Here is a 25602-nt window from a genome sequence, read left to right as displayed (position 1 = left end):
TGCACAGCTACACCTGTTCTTGGATGCAGTATACTCCCACCCTTCCCTTCCTTCACAGTGACCGTGAAACATGCTTCTGTAAGTACCATTTCCATCTTATCAGTGAGTCCTTCTGCATTGTTCTGTCTTTATTGGAAGGTGTCTCTGACATTGCAACTGTATTGGGGTTTAGAATTATTTGATGTCTCAGTGGCAGGATCTGTCTCCACCAAAGCCTGGTAACAGATCAATCATTGACTCCTCTAAGGATCATCTGTAGTTGCTGCATTTAATGACTTACAGGCCTAAAATTCCATGCTAAGATGCAATGCTAGACTTCTGTCAGGGGGACAATCATCTTCATAAATCTGCTCAGCGGGGAGCTTGCTTCTCCTTCTCCCAATCCCCCTGTTTGTGTTCCCTCTCTTGCTGTCTCTCTCTCTCTCTCTGTCAAAAAAATAAATAAAATCTTAAAAAAAAAAGATTGGTTTCTGGTAAATCTGTTTTAGAGTTTTTGCTACTTTAAACCAAGGGTACGGTGACAACCATTGAGCATCAGAATCTCATGAAATCCATAATACCTATTGTTTCCCCAAAGTAATTCTGATCTATTGATTCAGGGATCCAAAAGCTACTCCTTATATTGCTCTGCATTGTCCAATTCTCTTGACTGGCATTATTGTTCCAGGGTCTAGGGTCTAGAGTCTAAGATCTTGGGTCTGAATTAAGAGAAGTAAAGCTTATGTTCTAAGAATCTCCATTCTTAATCAGTTACTTCTTTCATTACAACAATCTTTATTTAATTTTTTCAAACAATATATATTTGTAATTTTTTAAAAAGATTTTATTCATTTATTTGAGAAAGAGTGAGAGTGAGAGAGCACAAGCGGGGCGGGGGGTTGGGGAGCAGCAGAGGGAAAAGCAGGATCACCGCTGAGCAGGGAGCCCGATGTGGTGCTCAATCCCAGGATCCCAGGATCATGACTTGAGCCGAAGGTAGATGCTTAACCGACTGAGCCACCCAGGTGCCCCTCTATTTGTAATTTTTAAAGCATAGGAATATCAGAAGATAAGTTAGTGAAAGTCATGTGAAATACTTAGAATTTCTTATAATTCAAGATTCATCAAGTCCAAAAAATAGAGGAGTCATCCTGATTATATTCTGCTACTTTCTCATTTATATTAGGCATACAATATTTGCGGAGTCCTTCTTCCATGAATCACTCACAATACAAATCGTTTAAATATTTTTTTCAATATGTTAAAAAAAAGAGTAAGAATAGTATCTCCTTGGTTTAGCTTAACAAATTTGGATAAGTAGAAGGGAAAAGAATTGTAATATAAGAAGGGAGAAGCTGCCTTGCACTAAGCCTGAGACTCAGTCATACTATTAGCGCAACAAATGATTTTTCACAAGTGTCAAAACAAAAACAAACAAATAAAAAAAACTATGGCTTTGCAGCCAAATATTTTATTCTATTTTTTGGTCCACAGGACAGAGAAATGAGTGAATTTTCACATTGCACTGTCATCATTCTTGTATTTCCTGTTTATTTATTCACCTTGTTTATTTCATTTTGTTCTGTTTCCCCACTTCTCATTCCCCTTTCCACCACAGGCAATCTTTCTAATGTGCTTTTTATGTAAATATTTTATATTATATTTTTGTTTACTTTTTAAATACGTGTTCTCTTAAGACATATATACTTATTCTGTGTACATGCGTATTCAATTTACGTAAACTCTCCCATGATAGCCTTTGGGAGTGTTTTATGTTTTTAATAAAGCTTTTTTCTTTTCTTTTTTTTTATTTATTTATTGAGAGCGAGAATGGTAGAGAGAGAGCGCGAGAGGGAAGAAGGTCAGAGGGAGAAGCAGACTCCCTGCTGAGCAGGGAGCCCGATGTGGGACTCGATCCTGGGACTCCAGGATCATGACCTTAGCCGAAGGCATTCGCTTAACCAACTGAGCCACCCAGGCACCCTTCCTTTCTTTTTTTTAAGGAATTTTATTCTTTCTTTTTGTAAGATTTTTTATTTATTCATTTGAGAGAGAGAGAGAGAGAGCACGAGCGAGAGCATGGGCAGAGGAGAGGGGCAGAGGGAGAGGGAGAAGCAGACTCTCCGCTGAGCAGGGAGCCCAACATGGGGCTCCGTCAAGACCCCGAGATCATGACCTGAGCTGAAGGCAGACATTTAACTGACTGAGCCACCCAGGAGCCTTTTAAGCTTTTTTCTACCTAACATTTTATTTTTAAGATTTATCAACAGATCAGTTTTGGGCGTGATCGCGTTTACTCCAAAGTGTCTCTCTGCTGCTTTGTCTTTCATAGCATGTCCCCACACCACTGACATAGGTCTCCCGCCTGACAGCTATGTAGATAAGGAAACTCCTAGCCTGTCACGTGTCTGTGGGAGAATTTTTTTGAAGTATTTACCATGATTGGGATTTCCAGGTGATGAGATATACGTATTTCTCATTTGCTTAGGTCCTGTCTGATTGCACTGGCCTCATTTCCAGGGCACTTAAATAAGTACATGGAGATACTTGGAGAAACTGACAAAACTCTATGTACTCCCGGTATACAATAAATTTAACTTTATTTTTAAATAGATTTATTTTAGGTATTCACCTGAATAGGAAATAGAGACTCCTGCTCCTCCAAAAGTTATACAGTAGAAGTCTCCAGACAAAATAATGTTGAATATTAGTGAAAATAAAAATTCTCTGAAATTTTGTAAAGCACAAATTACTTATTATTTTCTCAATAAAAAAGTATCTTGTCTCCTCAAATACAGTTCCTTCACCAGGTCCAACTTGCATATCCAGTCATAAAGAATGTCTTTTTGCATTACACAAACACTCCTTCATTATAAAAAATATTTATGAAATGCTTAATACACAATCTCTACTGTCGTAGGTGCTGGGAATTCAATGGTGAAAAAAATAAAACAGTACTTGTTTTTCTTTATATATAAATTAATATTTATGCATAAATACAGGCAGACATAAAGATATGTATAAAGAGATAGATACCTACAATGACTTTTACTGAATCCCCAAACTATAAGATGAAGTTACATAACAATGAATTAGCCATGAATAAATTTGAATGCGTTATGAAGAGAAGAGCAAAAGTTTTTGTCCTACAGGAACATTAGCATTCTTCTATGCGATTTTTCTTCCCCAGATGAGGCTGAGGTGGACGAGCCCCCTGCGTCATTTCCGGTATCTTCAGCAAGAACAAAATGCATATCCAGTAGAAATTGGTGAATATATATTCAATAATTTCTATAATTGTAATCATACTGGCCCCACAAAATAGGCCCAGTTGTCCGCCAACATCTGCTGTAATAAAGCCAATAATGACAATGAATAAATCACATTTTTTATAAAAAGCAAATTAAACATTACTAGAATTTAAATTATTTGAGGCTAATAAGTTAATCAGAACCGATATAAGAAGATGAGTTAATTGTATCATTTTAAGTTTGGTATAAATAAAGTAACAGCAATTAATAATATCTTAAAATAATATTTATATAAATCATCTCAAAAAGGAGAAAGTTATAGAAAAGGCACCAACTGATGCCTTGAGAGACAGAGAGAGAGAGGAGAGAGAGAGAAAGCAATTATAAAATCTGTTTCCAAAACTATGCCTCAAAGATTTAGGAAGCTATTAAATCGAGGCAAATTAATAAAACATCGTAGACAATTACAAATTCATTTCCCTGTGTTGAATGAAGAACGGAAATGTAACATTTAGATGGCTTTATTGAGTGATGATGTTTTCCAGAAACAAATTTCCAAGCAATTTGGAACACTGTCTTTTTAAGCATTTGTAATATTTCATCCAACAAAAAAATATGTTAACACAATATTTCCCTGTGTTTAAGAAACTTTTAAAATCTGTATTTGTCTTTATTGTTTCTGCTTTCTTTTGGTAAAATGTAACATAAAATTTGCCATTTTAATAGATTTTAAGGGTATGGTTCTGTGGCATTATGTACATCCACACTGTTGTGCAACCATCACCACCATCCATCTCCAGACCTTTTTCATCTTCCCCAACTGAAACTCTGTACCCATTAAAAAAAAAAAATCCCCCCAATCCCTCATGCCTCCTAGGCTTTTGAAACCACCATCCAACTTTTTGTCTCTATGAATTTGGCAACTCGAGCCAAATTAGAGTACATTATTAATCTTTTTCTCATTGCCCTGGGCCATTCTCAGGATCATGCTATTTTTGTAAAGTGTGGTAATGAAGTATGGGTTGCCCCTAGAGCTTTGACGGATTTGTATATTCCCTCCTCATTCAGGGGCTCAGCTGCCAGGGTGTGACTGGCTGTCATTTTGCCTGAATCTGACACTCTCAAGTGTCTCCCACATGACTTCCTCTAAATAGTCAATGAGATCTAGGAAATCGGCCGTTAAGTTTGTTAAGGACGTGAACAGACAATGGTTGTAACTTAAAGGTTCAATTTTGCTTGGTCCACCTCTTCTTTTCAATGCAGTCTGGGTGGAGTTCTGCGTGGAGGTCTGAGATGTCTGATAGTCTACTCAGAGCTAGGATTGCTGAAACACTCTACAGTAGTCATTTGCTGGAGAAAGGGGTGGTGTCTGAAGGGAAAGTAAGATGCTGGGTATAAATACGAATGTCAGCCTTTTCTTTGTGAAAGTTGTTGTGAGGTTTGCTGGAGTTGTGTCTAGAAAGTGGGAAAGTGTCAGATTTAAATGACAGACGAAAGACAACCACTATCTCTTTTCCTCCATTGATAAGCTAAAATCTTAAGTACAAATGGAAAAAAAAAGAAAAAATGTCTTAAAAATTGAGGAACAGCTAAAGAACACTTACCAAGTAATTCAGACACACTCACTGCTTTTTGCTGCTGAGTTATCTTATAGTTTAAGTCACTATAGTTTATTTCAATGTTCACGAGATTCTCCCTGGGGATAAAAATAAAATTAATCTAGCTCAAGATTGTCAGCACTACTTTTACTCTTCTTTGATGAAAGTAATACTCATTTTTTAATTCAGATTCATGTAATGTTGACACTGTAAAGCTATTGTGATCACAATAAATGGCAGTCATTTACTTTATATCCTTAATATATTAAGGCAGAGATTCTGCTTTCTTAGTGTCTTCTAGAAATCTTTATATGAGACCAGAGCGAATAAAAACTATTTTAAAACAACTCTTCAAGTATGGGCACCTGGATGCCTCGGTCTTTAAGCGTCTGCCCTCGGCTCGGTTCATGACCCCAAGGTCCTGGGATCAAGTCCCACATCTCGGGCTCCCTGCTCAGCAGGAAGCCTCCTTCTCCCTCTCCCACTCCCCCTGCTTCTGTTCCCTCTCTCACTGTGTCTCTGTCAAATAAGTAAATAAAATCTTAAAAAAAAATAACTCTTCATATAGTCTTGGATACTCTCAAACACTCTCTGTCTCCAGCTCAGATCTTACTTTGAACCTCAATAAAAATCCAACTGCCTCATGGTATTTTCAGTTGAATATTCAATAGGTATTTCAAATTGAACATATTCCAAGCCAAGCTCTTGATATTTCCTCATTTATATTGCAATAACACTGCACAGCCAAATCCATGTGTAAATATTTGTTTTACCTTCAAAATAAATACAGAATCCAACCACCTCTCACCCCATTCACTGCTACCACCTTTGCCTAAGCTCTCATCATTTCACCTGGATTTTTTCAATAGCTTTCTGATTGGTCTTTCCACTTTCAATTTTAATGTATTTCACTGAAATACGCACATATCCTCTTTTCATCACACAATAACCAAAATAATATTTCTGCAACTTGCAAATCATATCACTCTTTTGCTCAAAACTCCCCAGATATGTCTTAGTATACTCTAAGTAAAACTCCATGACCCTGTCTCTGCCACCTACTTCCTCACTTTGAAATTTCTCAACTCATTCCCTACCATCCTTAGCCATTGCTTACACTGCTTCCTGCCACACCAACCTCCATTCTGTTCTCTCCGTACATGAGGTATGCTCTTGCCTTGGGATCTCCCTCTGCATTTGATTTCCCCTCCTTCTGGAATTTTCTTCCACCATTTATTATTGAGTCTAGTTCTTATATCTCTTTTAGATCAGCGGTTTTCAAAGTGCGGTCACAGATGTTTGGGGGCCCCCAATATCTTTTTGGAGGGTTCACAAAGTCAAAATTATTTTCATAATATATGAACATACTATTTGACATTTTCACTGTGATTGTTATCTCAAGAAAGCTACAGTAGCCACATTTACATGGAACATCATTTTTACTTGAAAGAATGACTGGCAAACTACGGTTGTTCAGACTATGATATTTGGCAGACATTGTCATAAAAATGAAGAAAATGGCTTGTTACTTCAAGAGAAATAACTGATAAGATTTGTAGTTAATAAATTTCAAGCTTAGCTTTTATGCTAATAGTAATAATTTTGGAAAATTTGTGTCTGTTATAATGAGCTTGACAATACCTACTTTTAAAAGACTTTTCTGATAAATAATGATATGAAAATGAAACATATATTATATATTAAATGGATCGATATTTGGAAGATCTCACAACTTGGAATTTTTCTAATGACAGCAAATAATGTTCAAAATCATTCATGGATGAAAGATCCATTGAAAATACAAGATCAATAGATACTAATATATTTCAATATGAAAACTTCATTGATAAGTTTTGATATTTCACTACTTTCAAATGGCAGGTTTCAAATGACAGCTTTCCCTCTTCTTGTCCCATAAGAGATAAGCTGATAAGAAAGCCCATGTACTTTTTCCTTTGGCACCTGTGAAAGTGTAAACCCTTGAGATCTCTCATCCAACTCCTACTTCATGACCACAGTGAAAGGTAAAACCAGTTGCCTCTCCTTGCTCTTCCAAACCAAGAGAGGATCTGCTTGGGAGATCCCAGAGCCTTCCCAGAAAGTCTCATTACATGACCAATGAATTTTTTTCAAACCCCTCTTGATGCATCTGTGGCATCATAGGTCCCAACATCCAAATCAAATTTTGAATGGAGAAACAATCCCACTTCCCATGGGGCAACCGCAAGATACAACTTGCAATTAACATTTAAGAAACTACACTTGTTGGGTTTTGATGTGTTATCAAAGAAAAGTGTCACATATCTACAAAGGTTATTAAAATATGACTCTCTTTCCCAACCGCATATCTGTTTGACCCAAGATTTTCTTTACATTCTTCAACCAAAATTACATAAGCCAACAGATTAATTGCAAAAGTGAGAATCCAGCTAGCCTCTATTAAGCCAGATACTGAAGAAATTTACAATATTCTAAAATAATACCACTCCTTTTCCTGAATTATTTTTTGTTTCCGAAAATAGTTTATAAAAAGCTTTTATCTATATTGCCATCTAGTACATTTATTATTGTCATTGTAAATGAATTAATATATAACATTTTCATAGTTTAAATTTCCAATATGACAAATATTGATACAACTCACACAAAGAAAAGCTCATTGGACTCTTCAGTAACTTTTAAGAATGCAAAGGGACATGGAGATCAAAAAGTTTGAGGACAACTGCTTTAGGTCTTTACTCAACGGTCAACTTCCCAGGTAGATCTCACCTGATCACAGTCCTCAACACTGAGAACAACCCTCCCTGACTTTGGCTTCCTCAGGCCCCTTTTCTGCTTCCTTTCTCTACCCAGCACTTAGCACCATCTGACATGACTGTATATATATTTATTGTTCATCTTCAACCCAATGAAAATAAGTGAACAAATCAGGGTTTTTGTCTTTTGTTCACTGAGGAATCCTTAATGCCTAGAACACCCCAAATCCTGACACATAATAGGTGCTCATTCCATATTTGTAAAATGAACAAATAAGGGAACAAATTGAAGATGAAACCAGTGAACAAAGAGGTAAATATTAACCTGTTTTATAAGCTGAGGTGGAAACCAACCACCTGATGATTTTCAGATGGCAACAATAATTGCCATTAAGAATGAATCCTATTAGCAATGTTTCCTAGAAATACATGGTGTCCTCTAATATATCTTAGGAACATGGTTGTAAATCACTCTCCTAATTGTTCAGAGTTTTAAGAAATCAATATTCCCAAATACACTTAATTCAAAATATATCATTAATATGTTTACTTAATTTCCATTGGTTTAACCCGGGGTAACAGGAGAACGTACTATGTTTAAGTAGATAATCAGGGGGTACTGTCATATTTACAAACAATAAAAGAGTTGCCTAAGTGAAGGAAATAATAAAGTTGTCTTGGAAGTCCAGTAATTTTAGTAACATTGCAATCTTTTTGTCCCCCATCGTGCTCCTAATATGCAGGTACACTGATAATACTGTTTAATTTCCCACGCACAAACCTCATAACCATTTCCAATCATTATTCATCTGTATTTTTGAGAGAAGATAAGTTCATCCCTTACAAAAATACTGTGATATTTACTCAACTTCTCTCAGGCAGGTGACTTGCCCAGTAATTGGGTCTCATTGAATCTATGCCATGTGAGGCCGTTGCTGACCCCCATTACAAAGATAATAGGAAGCTTAGCTTGACTAAGGCAGGCAATATGGAGATAAATATAAGGATAAATTTTGGCTGAATCTTAGCCAGTCTCATTAGTTCATTAAATAAATGAACTTTTTAAATTGTTCTGTTTGAATTTAACATTTTTTCAAGCAAAAGTTGTATGAAATTGTTTGTTTTATGCAAAACAAATTCATTCCCCTTAATATAGCACTCATACTCAAGTAACTGGAAGTATTTATGTAGTGGTTTGTAAATGCAGTAAACACTCAATTTTTCCTTGATCTCCTTACCATTATTAAAATCCGGATATTTTATAACTGTGCCTCTCCTGACCCAAACTGACATTCTTGGACTTAAATCCTGAACAATTTCACTACATCACGAAGCATATTAAGTAATGATGTAACTCAGGAGATCCGATCAGCCAAAAGGCACACAACTGCACTTCTCAGTCATATTTAAGTATAACAGAAATAATACCATAAGTAAATCACTTTCCCATATTGAAATGGAATACAAAGAGACAACTCTTCCAGACACAAGAGCATTAACAGAGAGATAATTGCAAATTTTCATGCCTTTCATCTTTGTATCTGCCGAGTATTTGAAATCATACCTATCAACTCTGTCTTGATGAAAGTACTTTTTCTTCCTGACTTGTAAAGATCACTTTATTGTCTGGACATTTCCATGGGGAGAGTATTTTATTTATTTCCTGAAAATAAACACCAGGCTAAAAGTGGAATCAAAATGTGCTTTCAACGTCAGATACCTGGCTTTTAATGAGTTAGTACATATTCATTATATTAAAGTACAAACACCCATGTACCGTATTACTGTTTCAGGTACTCAGCTTAAAAATATAAACAAAAAAACAAAAAGAAATGTCAAGGTTGCACCCTCATTTTAGAACAAAGAGTTCTCTATGAAGTTTGACTTGTAATTTTGAAGAGGCAGCATGGTGTAGCAAAAAGAGACCGAAGTTAATCTTTGGTCAATCAAACTTGGAAGGATGTATTTTTGTGGAAAAACATAGAAGACTGGAGTCATAGGTCTTGGGCCTAAGTTCTTCCTGTGCCACTGACCACCTTCCTAGGACAGTTACGTGAGATGCTGTATGTGTCAGTTTCCTTGCCTGTAAAATGAGAATAATAATTTGTGCTCCATCAACCTTATAGTTACTAAAACACTCAAACTATGTGATACGCAGGTAAGGAGTTTTCCTGTTTTAAAAAATCAGCTGATGTTAGTCAGCAGTATTATTTGCCCTAGTCAGTCAACAAAGGTAAGATCATGAGCAAATTACTCAAGCAGGCCTCATTTTGCTTTTCACACAATTAAATTGAAGGGCTGAAAGGCATGGCTTTATCCACTTTTAAAATTCTAGATTTTCATGGTTAATTTAGTGATGTAAGCCATTGCCTCCTTTGATTGATCAGAATTTAATTTTCTCGGCCTTTAAAAGTTTTGAGTAAATAAAATATTCCTGTTAATTACAAATAATTTATAAGACTAAGAGGATTACCTGATATATTCCTGACTCTGATTTAATTTCTTCGAAAGATATTTCAAAGCTTTTTGACTTGGAAAAGTAGAATAAGAAATAGTAGCAGGGTATTCTGTTTCTTCACACGGAACAGGGCAGCTAGAATTATGTGTTCCCATTGTACATAATCCCTTAACTTCAATGAGGTCTGAAATGAAAATCAGGGCAGAATATTCAGAGAAGAGGACTATTCTACAGTGGGGAGGACAGAGCTTTTAAAAATTTTATCATTTTACTTTCAATGCTAAAAAGTGGCTAACGAGTTCTATCATTACTTTCTTAGCAAATGGTGTTTATATTTTATTTATATTTCAGTATAAATAGAGCAAAGGAGACAGAATATGAAACACGGGAGTTGTTATCTTCTAAATTCATTGAGTCACTGGATTCTGATCTTTGTTAGAAATCAGAAATTCTTTCCAGAAAAGTCTCTGGGCTTATTTCCATAAAACAGTATTCATTTGGACAGGAAAAAGATGGAAAGTTGTTTATCTGACATTGTGTCTCTTTGAGAAGAAATTTCAAACATAATCCTGGAAGCCAATGACGCAGGTTTAAAGTAAATTTACTCTTGGGTTTATCGCAAGTTCTGTGAAATATGTGGCCGGGTGTTGAGATTTTCTAATATCTGTGGACCCAGGGACTTCTAAATCAGCCACAGGGGTTCTCTGTCCTGTCTTCTCTAGACTTCTGCAGAACTATTAGGCTATCTTTGCAATTGTATACTGAAAAACTCCCCTGCAGGAGGTGATATTTGTCTCCAGTGTTCCTTTGGACCACGTCCCAGTGTCCAGTCTCACTGCTCCTCACTCTTGGTAGATATTCCGGTTCTTGTTTTCCCTGTGGCTGTGCTACTGAAACTCTTTGTTCTCGTGAACCCTTTGTTCACCAAGACCCCCTGATTAATGATAAACTTCGGACTTTCTTTTTCCAGAATCTAACTGTGATGCTCCTTCAGGGCATGACTTCTGCGCATGTCTTCTAGTTCTTTATATTGGTTAAAACCACCACTCTTTCTGTCTACTCACACAGACACATCCACTCACACACACACATATACTCTCACAAACACATACTTGTCTGTGTATCCCATTATCCTACAACATTCTCTGAAGAACTGCATGCATGATTTGTTTCCCCAAACTTTCTCTCCAGCCCCCATCAAATATAGGAAATTATAAGAAATTTTACAGTGTACCTCTTAACTCCCCTGGTCACTAATCGACTTCTGCATATTCAGCTTGGAAGCTATTAAAAATATATATGAGATCCCTTCTACCCATATCCATTCCATGAAATATTTTACAACCATGAAAAAGAAACTCCGAATTTTGATTCCTGGTTTACTGGAGATATTTCCACAATGGGATATAATAGCAAGTTTTATAGGAGGGTATATAATATTATTCTATTTTAATAAAAAAACCCCAAAGATTTAACATCAGAAATATGAAGCTACGTATGTAGAAAAAAAATAAAGGTACAATATACTAGAGTGTTAACACTGGTTATGGGTTAAGATAAACAATAAACAATAAAACAAAGCAAAAAAAAATGTTGCTTAAGAAGAGATTGTCCCCAGTAAAGGTGGCATGTATGATTTTGATCTCATTTGCATAAAATTTTCATATATGCATTTATATATGTATTGATATATAATATATGTATAATTAAATGAATAAATGAAAGAATGGCCACCTAAATAATAAAAGTAATTCTCAGACTGATGCAACTTCTATTGATTTCCATAAGATTCTTCTCTGTTCTGCAATGTTTGAACTAGTCACAACATGCATGCTTTATGTAATAAGAAAAATCCAACAAAGCTATTTTGATTATACAAAAGTATCAAATTTTAAAAAACATAAAACCTAGAAATAAAAATCAAAACTTTCTTGCTGTTACTTTGTGACTGAAAATCTTTCAATCCAGATTTATCTTGAAATCAGAGGGTTTTGTTTTGCTTTGTTTTGTTTTACTGTCTATGTTTATAAAAGCTACTGTGCTTAATTTTAAGAACACTGGAAAACTCCCTCTTTACAGTCTCTATTCTGTTTCATTTCTGGACTAGCCATAATATGATTTAATGTGCTGTAGAGGAGCGCCTGGGTGCTCAGTTGTTAAGAGTCAGCCTTTGGCTCAGGTCACGATCCCGGGGTCCTGGGATCTAGCTCCCCATCAGGCTCCCTGCTCAGCAGGGGACCTGCTGCTCCTTCTCCCTCTGCCACTCCCCTGCCTGTGCTCTCCTGCTCTCTCTTTGTCAAATAAATGAATAAAATCTTTAAAAAAATAAAAATAATGTCTTGCATAACTCTGAGCAATTTTCACATAAATCCTGAGACTAAAGAAGTAAATTAAACCACTTACCAAGTGTAGGAGAAACACAGTTGTAAAACTTTTGTAGGTCACATTCTATCCCATTTCCTTAAAAATAATAAATGTAAACATAGAGACTTTACATTTTGTGAAATAAGTGATATAATGACAAAAATACCTTTCATCCATCCATCCACCCATCCATTCATCCATCTATCCATTCTTTTTCAAAACAAAACAAAACAAAAACTATGCAAACATGTTAATATCTAAAGAAAATATACATTGGGAGGGAAAATAGTAATGTTTTTGTTTATTTCCATGTTTCTTTTCCTTGGTCTATATCATGCTAAAATCCTTTAAGTGGAGATACTAATTTAAAAATGTAGCTTTGAAATTTAAAATTGTTCTCACATTTACCATCTCATTTGTTCCTACACTAATCCTGTGATGTGCGAGTCATCATTTTACAAATAAAGAAACTAAGGTTCAGAAAGTGGCTTGTCCAAGCCCCTGCAAGGGAATAGGGCTTGGTTCACCATCTGTCCTGCTCCCTATATCTATGGATTGATTGATTTTTATTTTTTATGGTATTAGTTGAAGGACGCACAACATACCGTGTACTTTCTTTTTTTTTTAATTTTTATTTAAATTCCATTTAGTTACCATACAGTGTAATATTAGTGTCAGGTGCACAATTTAGTGATTCAACACTTACATCCATTGATTTAAATAACTTGCACACCTGGTGGGCTGCCTTTCTAGTGGTCAGATGGAGCAGATAAGTACCAATATTAGTAATCACTGGCTGTGGACCTTGAGAGAAATTGTAAAATCGATATGTAGCAGAGCTGAGTTTAATTCCAGGCTGATTCTAAAGCTTTAGTCATTGCACCTTAACACAGATACTTGTCTATTGCTATAACCTTTGCAGTCCCTAGGGTTAGGCTCAGTGTTTACTTAATGTTCTTGTAAATAACCAAAAGAGATAGTCTATTTACAAGTTGTAGATAAATTTGGCTAACTATGAGGAAGTGTTCTTCATAAGGGAAATGAAAGAAGCAAAAAAAAAAAAATATACTTCCAGCATTAAATTAATAAAAAAAAAACCCTCTCTTTTCAAAGTATGCCTTGCTTCTTCCGATGGTATTTGTCCCATTACAAGGAACAATGACATTTTGGAAACAATCCATATCTGAAAAGCTGATTTTCAGGATTGCCTCTGCAAATTGTTAATAGAGGTACTTTTGCTATTTCAGTTAATGACTATAGATCTCAATTTCCTCATCTATAAATAGACATTGGGGGATATGTGAAGATCAAACCAAATAAGATATCATTCTGAAAGCAGCTGGTATATGCTAAAGTTTATAAAAATGCCATGATTTGTATTTTATAGTTCATCTTGTTTCTGGTCCATATTTGTTATCCAGTTCAATTTGCAAGAAGTAATACATTATTAAATTATAAACATTATAATCCATCTACCAATTCAGATTTTCTTCCCCCAGAAACTTTGGAAAGATAATTAGGCATGACAAATCAGATCCAGCATGAGCAGTTTTATAGAATGACAGTTTGGGATTACTGGCCAGAGACCACATAATCAGAATTCTAGAAAAGAGGAAGCAATGATTCTCTAAATTCCTAAGAAGCAGTTTGTCAACTAGAAACCATTGTTAATAAGAGCAGAGGTGGCGGGGCGCCTGGGTGGCTCAGTCATTAAGGGTCCACCTTCTGCTCAGGTCATGATCCCAGGGTCCTGGGATGGAGCCCTGCATCGGGCTCCCTGCTCCGCGGGGAGTCTGCTTCTTCTCTTTCGGACCCTCCCCCTTCTTGTATTCTCACTCTCTCAAATAAATGAACAAAATCTTAAAAAAAAAAAAGAGAGAGAGCAGAGGTGGCATTAGTCTATCTGTGTGTGAGAGGTAGTGTGTGCATGAGATGGGCCATGGCAGCCAATTTAAAGAGCCAAACTGGTATTGCCTTTAATACACTCTCCATTTCTTTATGAATTTGCTGGCCAAGGGGGATGAGGCAAATCTGAATAAAAATAACCAAGACTTCAATAGAATATATTCTGTGTCAGACGTGTTTCAAACCACTTACATGCTTCTTTCATCTGTATGACAATCCTCTAAGGAAAGACACTGTTAGTATTCTCCCCATGTTATAGGAAGTACAGAGAGGTTTAGTCTAAGGTCATAGAGAGGAGAAATTGTGTAGCTGAGATGACCAGACTGGTTCAGAGTCCAGCTCTGATCCACCCACCCTTTGCTACTGCCTCTTTCAGTGTTTGCCGCGAATATCCCTGGCTCCGGAAATGTTCCAAATTGTACACAGAGGGAGCCTAGAGCTGTTTTCCTGACCGCAAAGAAAAGAATTTCCCAATAATGACATATTCATGGTTGATTAAGATTTATATAGATGATCTAATTTTTCTTTTGAATTGAGAAAATGGTGACGATCGGTTTTAGATATTTAAGAGCACTCAATTTTTCCATCCTGAAAATAAGAATTGGAGACTGGCTTAATTTTCTTTTCTTTTCCTGAAATCTCCGCTCTAATTCCATGATTTAAAATGGGTCAGGTAAGGTCATTATTGGTGAAGTAGATGACTTTCTGGCATAGATTTCATAAGAATGGAAAACAATTTTATGATATGTTATTTCCCATGATTCAAGTTAAATAAAAATAATTACATAAGAGGAAATTTGTCATTCTTTATTTACCAGGAAGCAGAAAAGGTAAACATCCACATTGTTCTTGTATATGCTGAGCTTTACATTCTTTCAAGCAACCAGAAGTGCTGTAGGTACTAAAATTCTGTAGCTTGATGTTAGGGTTGCATTCTCCCCAAGGGTATTCTTGATGAACTGTCTTAAGAGAAAATAAACACCCGGCTCACAAGGTATATCTGAGTCAATCCATACATTTCTATTCCAACAAGAGAAGCTAATATATATATATTTTTTTACTTTTCTCTCGGAGCCATTTGATTTTTTTTTTTTTTAATTGACTACCTTTGCCTATGTTGCTTACTCTACTAGCCAGAAAATCCCTGAAGGTAAATATAACAGTGGAAATCCCTGAAGGTAGATATAACAATGGTCCTTTAACACATATCCCCAAAGCTCTGTACCTAAAGTGAATCAACAAAATCAGACAGACTGACTGCTCTAAAAATTAACTCACGTAAGAAAAAATAGTATCATTTATGGAAATAACATTAGCATATTCATAAGTCCACTTCCAAAACAGCAACCAAATTACACACAAAAAATCCCTTCTTGAACACTTATTATGTGCCAGGAAATATGGTAAGTGCTTTTTTTTAAAAAAAATTTAAGATTTTATTTATCTGTTTGAGAGAAAGAGAGAATAGGGGAAGGGGTGCAGGGAGAGGGGGAGAGAGAACCTCAAGCAGACTCCCCACTGAGCACAGAGCCCAACATAGGGCTTGATCTCATGACGGTGAGATCATGACCTGAGCCAAAATCAAGAGTCAGACGCTTAACTGACTGAGCCACTTAGGCGCCCTGGTAAGTGCTTTCTTTATGTTATTTTACTTAAACTTCATAGTTACTATAATAACTATGAAAAAGAGATATTATCTTTATCCGAGAGAGGAGTTGGAATTTCAGGAGGATAATTAAGGAAACTGCAGAGCAAGTGAGTGGCAAATGGAAATCTGCCAAACATGCCTTACTCCAAGATTCTTGCTCTTCCCACTTATTTCTCTTCTTCCCAGAACATCCCATTGAGAAAACATACAGTTCAGCAACGTGAGGGTCTCTTCATGTTTACTGATCCTTTCCATCTCTAATGAAACTTAAAGTTACCTTGAATTTGCCAGGCTTCCCAGCTGCCACTTATATTGTACCTGTGAATTCACTGATTTTACTACATATGTACCTCCTAGTAATGGGAAAGAATCTGAAATGAAGCTAACTATGGAATTTCCGGAGGTCTTCTAAAGGCATGGCAGAAAGAGGTTTCTAGTGGATGTATTATTTATGTGTATATCCATTTACAACCCTACCTGATTGCCTCAGATTCTACACACTGTACATGTTATTTACCTTGACTTGGCGGATTGATACCCGGGCGTGCATTCCCACAGGTGACGACAAGCCTAAACCATCAATCTGTGGCACTTTCTTTGGTGAATGGATCACAAAGATGATTCCAGCGTCAACAAAACCAAGGTCTGGGTCATCAGTGAAATCCTCCTGAAACAACCAAAAGTTTTCCCCAATTACAAATTGATATCAATTCTATACAAGTTCAAGATTTTGTTTTATTGTCTTGTGAGAACACTTGACTTACTTAAAATCAAATATTTCCTATCACTATCGAATTTCTTTTTATATACAGACTGAAAAGTAAACCCCTAAGATGTACTTTTTCATGATTGAATCACATGTCAAGGTGTCAACAGTTTCTATAGATTACTTTCGCCTTAGATGAATACCATAGCACATATCATGACTGCTAATTGTCTGATTTCCTAGGGGCCCTCTCTTCACCTTGTGGCCTTTTAGTTGCTTCTTTCTGGGCTATTCTCTTTGCTTCGCTTGTTTTAGAAAATCATTTGGCTCCTTTCTTCTCCTTGCAATTAAAATCTCTGGCCTTATTTAAAATTGAAATTCAGGGGGTGCCTGGGTGGCTCAGTTGGTTATGTGTCTGCCTTCGGCTCAGGTCATGATCCCAGGGTCCTGGGATGGAGCCCCACATCGGGCTCCCTGCTCAGCAGGGAGTCGGCTTCTGCTCTTCCTCTATTCCTCTGACTACTCATGCTCTTTCTCACTCACTCTCTCTCAAGTAAATAAATAAAATCTTAAATAAACAAATAAAATTGAAATTCATTTCCCCCTAAGATCGAAGATTTACACTCTGTTTTTAATACCCGTGCTCTTCTATAAATCCTATGCCAGATGAAAAAAATGAACACTCTACTTCTGGTGATTTTGTTATTAAAGTTCTTCCTTGACTTACAGTGAGGTTACATCCTGATAAGCCCACTGTAAGGTGAAAATTTCATAAATCAAAAATGCATTTAATACACTTAACTTACAGAACATCATAGCTTAGCCTACCCTATCTTAAGCATGCTTAGAGCACTCACTTTGGCCCACAGTAGGGCAAAATCATCTAACACAAAGCCTATTTTCTAACAGAATGTTGAATATTTCATGTAATTTTTTGCATATGGAACCGAAAGTGAGAACCAGAATGGTTGTATGGGTACAGTACGGTTGCAAGTGTATCCGTTATTTACACTGTTGATTGCGTGGCTGGCTGGGAGCTGCCTCTGCCCAACATCACGAGAGAGTGTCGTACTACATATTGCTAGCTCAAGAAAAGATCCAAATTCAAAACTTGAAGTATGACTTTGACTGCGTACATATCACTTTTGCACCATTGTAAAGTTGAAAAGTTGTAAGTGGAGACATTGTTAAGTCAGGGACTGTCTGTAGTTGTAATTTTAGATTATAAGGAGAAAGAAAGGGCTTGGGAAATACGATGATTTTTCCTGTGAATGGGTCAACTGCATATGTAATTACATTTAATAAACATGCTTAATATTCTACTTGTAACTCAGGACCCTATTTCTCTGGGTCTGTTACAACTCTCTAAGAAACACTCAACTGGCCAGTCTGGACAAGTATTTAGGAGCCACTTACTTATGGAATATTACTTTGCATTTGCAGATTTTAATTACATTCTAAAAATATTTGGGAAATTCTAGTTTGTAAAATTCATAATATAATATTTGAACAGACTATATGGCTAGTATTTAAATGACCTAGAAATATAAATCAAATATATGTACAATAAATATATATATATACATTTATATATAAAATCAAATATATATATGTGCATTATACTGTGCAGTACTGTGTTGGAACAAAAAGTATCTTGAGTGGGTTACAAGAAGTTATGAAACATACCTTTAAGAAAAATTCTTTGAAAGTAGCCAGTGGCCCCATTCACTTGGATTGGGAGATAGGATAGTTCAATGGGATTTGGGGAAACTAAGTTTATTTCTCAACTTTTCATTAATCATATGATTTTGGATGCTTAATTTATCAACATTTCAGAATCTTCATTGACAAAACCACAATAATGAAGCAGAATATCTCTACATGTGTAATACTAGGAACAGTTGTGTAAGATAGAACATAAGAATTAACCTTGGTGGGGGGAGCTATACCAAGTACCCTTGAAGCTGACAGCTACTGCATCGCTTAGGTGTCTGGACATCTGCCTCTCAGGCCTAAACACTTAAACTTCTTGGACCAATTACAAGTTTGTAGAAGCTAGGCTTAGGCAAAGTCAATTTATACAACATTCTTTATATAACAAGTATTTTTTTAGTTATCCTTCAGACTATAGATTCCATGGTTTGTCAAATGTGCATACATGACTTCTTTCTAAAACATATTGCCTTTTTTACGTAAAAGTCTTTCTAAAAATATTCTTAAAATACATGAAGTCATTTTAAATTAACTATATACATTGTGATTTAGAAACTTCTGGCTTCCTTATTTTGTGGCATGAACATTTCTGGAGTCACAAAACTGATGGTCTGTAGTATAGTTAAAAATGTCCATGTTATGTCTCTAAATTTTGATTTTTTAATCTCGGAGTCAATATTTGCATCCATGGGACTCCAGACTAGGCTAACAAAAACTGAAGTAATACCACCTGTGGGAACAGTATGACAGGGCAAAATATTTTGATCAAATCTTTTGAAACCTCGGCACATTCTTGTTTGTCTTGACCCCGATGAGGTTTAAGAAAATTCAGTACCTGATTGACATTGAAGAGCAAGCTTAAGCCTCTTCCAGAGACACTCACTTTTTCCTTTGCTTGAATATGTTCGCCATGATTAAAAGTGAAACAATTTCCATATTCAGTGAAGACATGTGCAAAGTCCTCAATATGAAAATAATCCAAATGAAATGTAATTAGTTAGGCATTTTGGCCACTTTTGAAGTTTAAGTTGCTCTAACTTAAAAAAAAAATCAGATGTCTAAATGAGAAAGCAGAAATATCAGAAAGAATAGGTAATATGGTGATTCTGGTTTGTGTTCATTAAAGTTTTTATTTTTTTTAATATGCACTTGTCAATCTGTATGTGATTATCTCATTGAGATTTTTTTATGTAAATAAGCATCTTTTAAAAAGTTATTTGTTGGATGTTTAGTAAGGATTCATGGAAACATGTAAGCTTACCTATATGGAAAAGGCTCTCATATCCTCTCTTTGAGGAATTTCCCCCTCCCCCACCATGTTGGGGCAGCCAATCACATTGCTCTGCTTCTTTGGGGATCCTCTTCCTCCAAATGCCAATACCACAGAGGCACCCATATGATAAAAACTGGACCAATCTGAATACCCGACTCCCTCACTTCAGTGATTGGTTTAGGAATTGACATGTGTCCTAAGTGAAGCTGATCAGTCTTGCATGGAATTATTAAGAGGCTACTGGAGGGTTAACCTATGATAATGAGAGGCGAGGGTTGTCAGCAGTCCTCTCGGCTCTGTGAGGAAAATTCACACAGGAAAAAACCAAAGTGAGTCATGAGAAAGAAAGAGAGCGAATGTTAACGATGTTGTCAAAGTGTTTTGGTTGAACCTTTTCTGAAGCTAGTCCTACTCTTAAAAGGTCCCTGCTAATTAAACCAACGCATTCTTTCTACTCTCTAGCTTCCGGAGGTGGGTTTCTGTAAGTTGCAACTGAAAAATTTCTGTCTAATACAAAATTTCTTGGTGACAAGCTTAAACATGTTGGTTAGTAAATAACAAGCAACACAGAAGAACTTCTCTAAATTAAGAGTTTAGAAGTGGGCTTCATCTCAGTCAGATGTCTGTCAGGCCTTTTTTTGTCTGTTTTCCGTGTGCTAAGGAAGCTACTAGAAGGATAAGGAATTGTGTCCCAGAATCATGAATTTGTGAAGTTTACTTGGAATCACCTAACAACACTTGCTACAGAATTACTGATACTAGAACTAGGGTGTCAAAGTGCCTACATATTCCTTTGCTAATAGTTTCCAGGGATATCCAACACTTTATCTGAAATGTAAATTAATTATATAAAGGATAAAAATAGGATGTTATGCGTGATTAGAGAAATATATATAATTTTCACAGAAAAATGCTGGTGGCTGCTCATTTTCTACAGCCTCCAAGAGAAAAAAAAATTTTTTTTGAATGTTGGCTCCTTAATGATAATAAAAATGCCATCTTGGAATATGTTATTGAAGAATGGGAAATATTAAAATATTCCCTTGGGTTAATTTTTTTTTGGAGATTATCCTGCAATAAAAGTAATCAAAGATTTCTGTTCTCTATTTTCTCTTATCTAACCACCTGGAAAAAGAAATATGTCTCATGTGGATTCCACACCCCCTGATGTCATAAGGCTGAGCTAATGAAATATATACTCTTTGAGCAAATTTAGATTGATTCCCCATGAAAGTAAACTTGATCTGAATGTGAAACAGTACAGTGCAGTAGTTTATTATGTTGATGATATTTGAAGAAATATCAAATTGTTACCTGTGGACCACAGGGCTTTCCAAAAAAGTCACATTCCAACAGAGTGCTATTGTTGAGATAAAAACCATTTTCTTTTACAAACTCTGTAATGCTGAAGTTTTGATGACTTGCAAGAAAATCAATAGCTTCTTTAAAGCCAGTGTAATTGGACCTGATTTCCTGAAAATGGAGGACCTTGTATACAATATTCCATAAGAAAAAAATAACACCAAATTTGGCTGCAGCTTCTGTTTGGAACCTATTAGTAGGAATAAAGGCAATATTTAGAATAGCAAACACTTATGATCTAGAGGACAGACACCAAACATCTCGACCCTATTAGCTTCTCCAGTTTATCTGCTACATTCTCCTTCATTCAAAATACATTCAAGTAAACCTGAATTCCTAAGAGGTCTTTGCCACATCCTGCAATTTGCCTTGTGTTTGAACGTGTCATTTCATTTACCTAGAATACTTTCCAGACCTTGATCTGGATACATCCTAATGGATCTTCAAGACCCAACATGAAGAGAGAGGTGGTAATGCGAATTTGCTAAGAATATAGACTCAGGGGCCAGATTTCCCGGGTTCAAATCCCAGCTCTGTCATTGTGACTTTCTACCGTGCCCGTGTGGTTATGTTGGAACTATTTTCCAACATCTTCCCTGTATGTATCGTTACAATCGTAGAGTGGGAACTTCAGTCTCAGACGCACTTTGTGGTACATCTCCCGACTCAGCTTGTTAGTATGGGGCAAGAACCAGGACTGGAGCCGTTTAATGATATGACATCATTTCACTGTGACTCCGGTTTCCTCACTTGTAAAATCAGGGTATGTTAAAAACCTACCTCAAATGTTATTTTGATGATTAGGTTATTTTTTCTAAAACCTTTAGAAGTGTGCCTGGAATATAGTGAGAGTCTCAACTATTCATGAAATTAATGCCCCCTTTATTGTCCAAATATCTTCCTGGCAATTAAAGCAGAAGGAACCTATTTGCCCTAATTACAATAAGTACGCTGTTAATTCCCTTCTGCTGAGCAATTTCTGCCTTGCCTTATGTATGGTTGTTTATTTGTGTACCATATATTCTTTTCAAAATTGATTGGTATTTTCATATTTTGCATATGATGTAAGTCTTGAAGCTGAACAAACACTCTCCATTCAAATTTACTGCTAGAAAGCGGAGAATGAAGAGTATATCCACTCCTGCTAAGTACACAGAGCCATGTGGTGCTTGGTTTGTGTGTATGTGACCTCACTCTTGGACTTCTTTTCTGACCCAGATTTTGTATTTTACCTTCACTTTCTATTATCTTTTGCTTTTCCTACAAGCCACATTAAACCCTTTTTCAGTCAAGGTAGAGCATATATAAAACAAAACATGGAAAATAAAAAAACACACCCAAACCAGCATCATACATCCTTTTAGAGATGAGAAACTGTTTTCATGGTCAGGTCTAAATAGAATCTTTTACTTAACCAGCTTTGAACCTTGAAGGCCTGCCTTATACCTACCAGCCGAGGTTCTAGAATCCTATACATATCCTCCTTTGACTTCCCCTTTCCTTAGAGACACTGTTAACTGATGGTGGTGTTCTACCTAAGGAGAGTATATCCAACAACCTTGCTTTTCTTGGTCAAATGTGTTTCTAGTGATCTTTGCGGAGTTAACAGTCTACATTTGCAAGTGATTGCGGGGGGGGGGGGGGGCGGATCACAGTGGCAGACAAAATTGAGGAATGGACCTTGAACTTCCTTCAGCTTTCTATCTCTCTGAATGATGACACCATACCAGGGATCTGCTCCAAAGCCCTGCAACTTTGGGGGTTCTACCCAGGCTGAGAGTAATGTTCACTGGATTCTTTTCAAAACGACTATGCAGAGAAACAAAAGAATTCTCACATGTGTAGGAGGTATAAATAGAATAAATGAAGAGGGTAAAAGGGAGGGCATTTTAAAATATTCTTTTGAAATGATTTTTTTATTACATCAAAATAGTTGAGACCATGAGGGCAATTTAGGCTGATGAACTAGACTTAATGAATAAAGTTAACAATGTTTGGAACAAAGGAAGTAAAAAAATTGAGACATATTGTTCAGCCTAACACCAAAGTGTCTTGCTCTGAGTCTTTCCAACTTTAATTCAAATTTCTAAACCTGCCCACGTCTATTCTTTCAGAAATCTTGCTTAGAGTTTGGCTTACTCTTTTATTTAACATACACTGGTAAGAGGTTGGCAAAAGAAGACACTAATAAAAATGCATTGCTTTGTTGCAACAAGTTAGTAAGTGATAGCCAGTTACAGAATGCATGTGGGAATGCCTCTAACTACACATCCCCAGATTTGGGGACCCAAATGCACACGTTTCATCTGATGTCCAAGTTGATGCCTGACTCAGCCCTTCATCAGATCCCACCAAAACAGATCGAAGCCTAGCATGTATTAACAAGAAATGTATATTTTGCAGATCATTTTGTGGAGAGGAAAAATAGGGAAGAACGTCTTCTGTTTGGATTCTCCTATGAGCCAATTTTTGTTTCTTACAGTTCTCTACAGAAATAAAATCTGTGACATGTGTTCAATTTATCTTTGTATAAGAGTCATGATTTTATCTTTGATTTAAAATCCCTTACCTCATATTTAAACAGTAGATTTGGAATAAACCAAGAAGCACAGTGACTACTGGGAAAATAAACGGAACTTGAGTTACTCATTCTAATACAATAGCTCAAATAACATCCATATTCACTATATCCAGGCATTATTTCTGTTTTTTATTCTTTATTTATTTTATTTCTGTGTTTAGCAGAAGAAAACAAATTTCAGAGGGTTTTTGTTGCTGTTGTTGTTTTGTTTCTTTACCAAATAGGATATAATGGAAATCTGTGATTAATTTTATGCTGAAGATAGTTTCGTGAACAGGTTTAACACAGGAACATCTGAGAGTCACTAGAACAGATCCCACAGGAGCAAAACCATAAGCAGTATTGCAATTCCTGAAATTTACTGTGAGGTGTGATTTTTAGAAACCTCTGCCAAATGTATCCTGATGAGTTTAAGTCTTCTTTATTTAGTCATTGCTTCGTGGGAAAGAACTTTTCAAGATTAAAATTAATAAGTATTTTTCAGTCAACTGTGAATGAAACTATACCTACAAACCCAGCTGTGTTGGGTGATTCAACATGAATATATAAAGAAGGTTAATTTTGATGAAACAATTGACAAATTTGCAAAGGCTGAAAAAACGGAAGCTACGATGCTACAATTATTCATCACACTGACAGATCCAAAATAAAGGTCTTTTCCTTTTATTTCAAAAATACATTAATGTTAAAAATTACCAATGTATTAGTTTTTTCCTATTTTTGTATTATATTTACTTAATTAATATTTTTAGAACAAATATATAGAGGCATTATTGCTATATGTTTAATTTCATAATTGTAACTGAAAATAATTTTGTTATATAAAGGAGGGGAATGTTACAAAAATTATCTACTCTAGGCCATCATATACCTTGCACAGGTCCCTGAGACCCATGGTAAAAAGTAAACCCTTCCTAATAATCTGAGATCCCTTGGCAAAATTTCCTCACCTCAGGTATCGATTCCTGCTGATAAGGTAGTTTAGCAAGAGTACAGCTATTAGGAGCCAACAGCAGACCTTTTTTCCAGTCCCTAACTAGTGACTTTAAGAAAATAACAATGGGCTGAGCCTGGGTGGCTCAGTCGTTAAGCGTCTGCCTTCGGCTCAGGTCATGATCTCAGGGTCCTGGGATCAAGCCCCACATCGGGCTCCCTGCTCAGCGGCCTGCTTCTCCCTCCCCCACTTCCCCTGCTTGTGTTCCCTCTCTTGCTGTGTCTCTCTCTGTCAAATAAATAAATAAGATCTTAAAAAAAAAAAAGGAAATCTCAATCGTACGCTTTACTTTCTCTCATGTGAATTGGAGGCAATGCAGCTTAGAATAATGGTCTTCAAACTGGGACATGTATTGGCCTGAGGGTACGCATGCACAGTTAATTTTAAGGGAATAAATTTCCAGATCTTCAACTTTCACCTAAGGTTTAAAAAGAGCCTGTGTTCACAATGGTACTTTTCCCATTTACGAGAGTTTTTATCTGTCACTCATCATAAATCTTAGCATATATTAATACTTACTGGTGTTTGGCAAACTCAGAGCTTCTAGTAGACCCATACACAATTAAATTGTATCTTGCTTCAGAAAAGACCCTAAGAATTAATCAAGGCTCCTTAAATTTTGTCTTGCTTTGTCATGTACATATTTCTGATTAGGGTGAAGCTTGGCGTTAGACACAAGGGGTTTGAGCACTTGCTGGGATCTTCTGAATTGAAAAAAGCTATAGTAGTACAGAGTAGTACAATTTGTTATTTTAAATGTAACTGGGTTATTCTGTGCGACTTCTAGATTATTGAGAAAATCAAGTAAAGTCCGTAGATAACAATTTATGTGATTTATATCAATGTGCTTTATGCAATAAAATCGCTAAAACTTCATGGAATCACATAAAATATTTATTCTTATGACCGTCAATCCTTATCCTACTCTATCTCATAAGATTTATAATATTTTTGATCTCCTAAAATAAGAAACTCATTTAAAGTTATGGTTTAAAATTTAGATATCAATTTAAA

General features: G+C 36.0%; 1 protein-coding gene across 1 annotated transcript in view; it reads right to left on the bottom strand.

Moving 5' to 3' along the window:
- Nucleotides 1–3136: 3136 nt before the first annotated feature.
- The window catches only part of ASIC5 (acid sensing ion channel subunit family member 5), a 30488-nt gene continuing 8022 nt past the window's right edge, over nt 3137–25602 (bottom strand). The window contains exons 3-10 of the mRNA XM_028104307.1: nt 20966–21203; nt 19214–19339; nt 16477–16626; nt 15127–15274; nt 12446–12502; nt 10058–10226; nt 4835–4926; nt 3137–3327 (exon numbers count right to left, since the gene is read on the bottom strand). Coding sequence (XP_027960108.1) covers nt 3137–3327; nt 4835–4926; nt 10058–10226; nt 12446–12502; nt 15127–15274; nt 16477–16626; nt 19214–19339; nt 20966–21203 — 1171 coding nt within the window. The remainder of the gene's footprint in view (nt 3328–4834; nt 4927–10057; nt 10227–12445; nt 12503–15126; nt 15275–16476; nt 16627–19213; nt 19340–20965; nt 21204–25602) is intronic.

Source organism: Eumetopias jubatus, unplaced genomic scaffold (genome assembly GCF_037043125.1).
Source record: "Eumetopias jubatus isolate StellerSeaLion01/CBP00866 unplaced genomic scaffold, mEumJub1_p1.0 scaffold_2, whole genome shotgun sequence".
Taxonomy (NCBI): Eukaryota; Metazoa; Chordata; class Mammalia; order Carnivora; family Otariidae; genus Eumetopias; species Eumetopias jubatus.
Note: the sequence above shows the minus strand (reverse complement) of the source record. Positions and strands in the feature narration are given on the sequence as shown.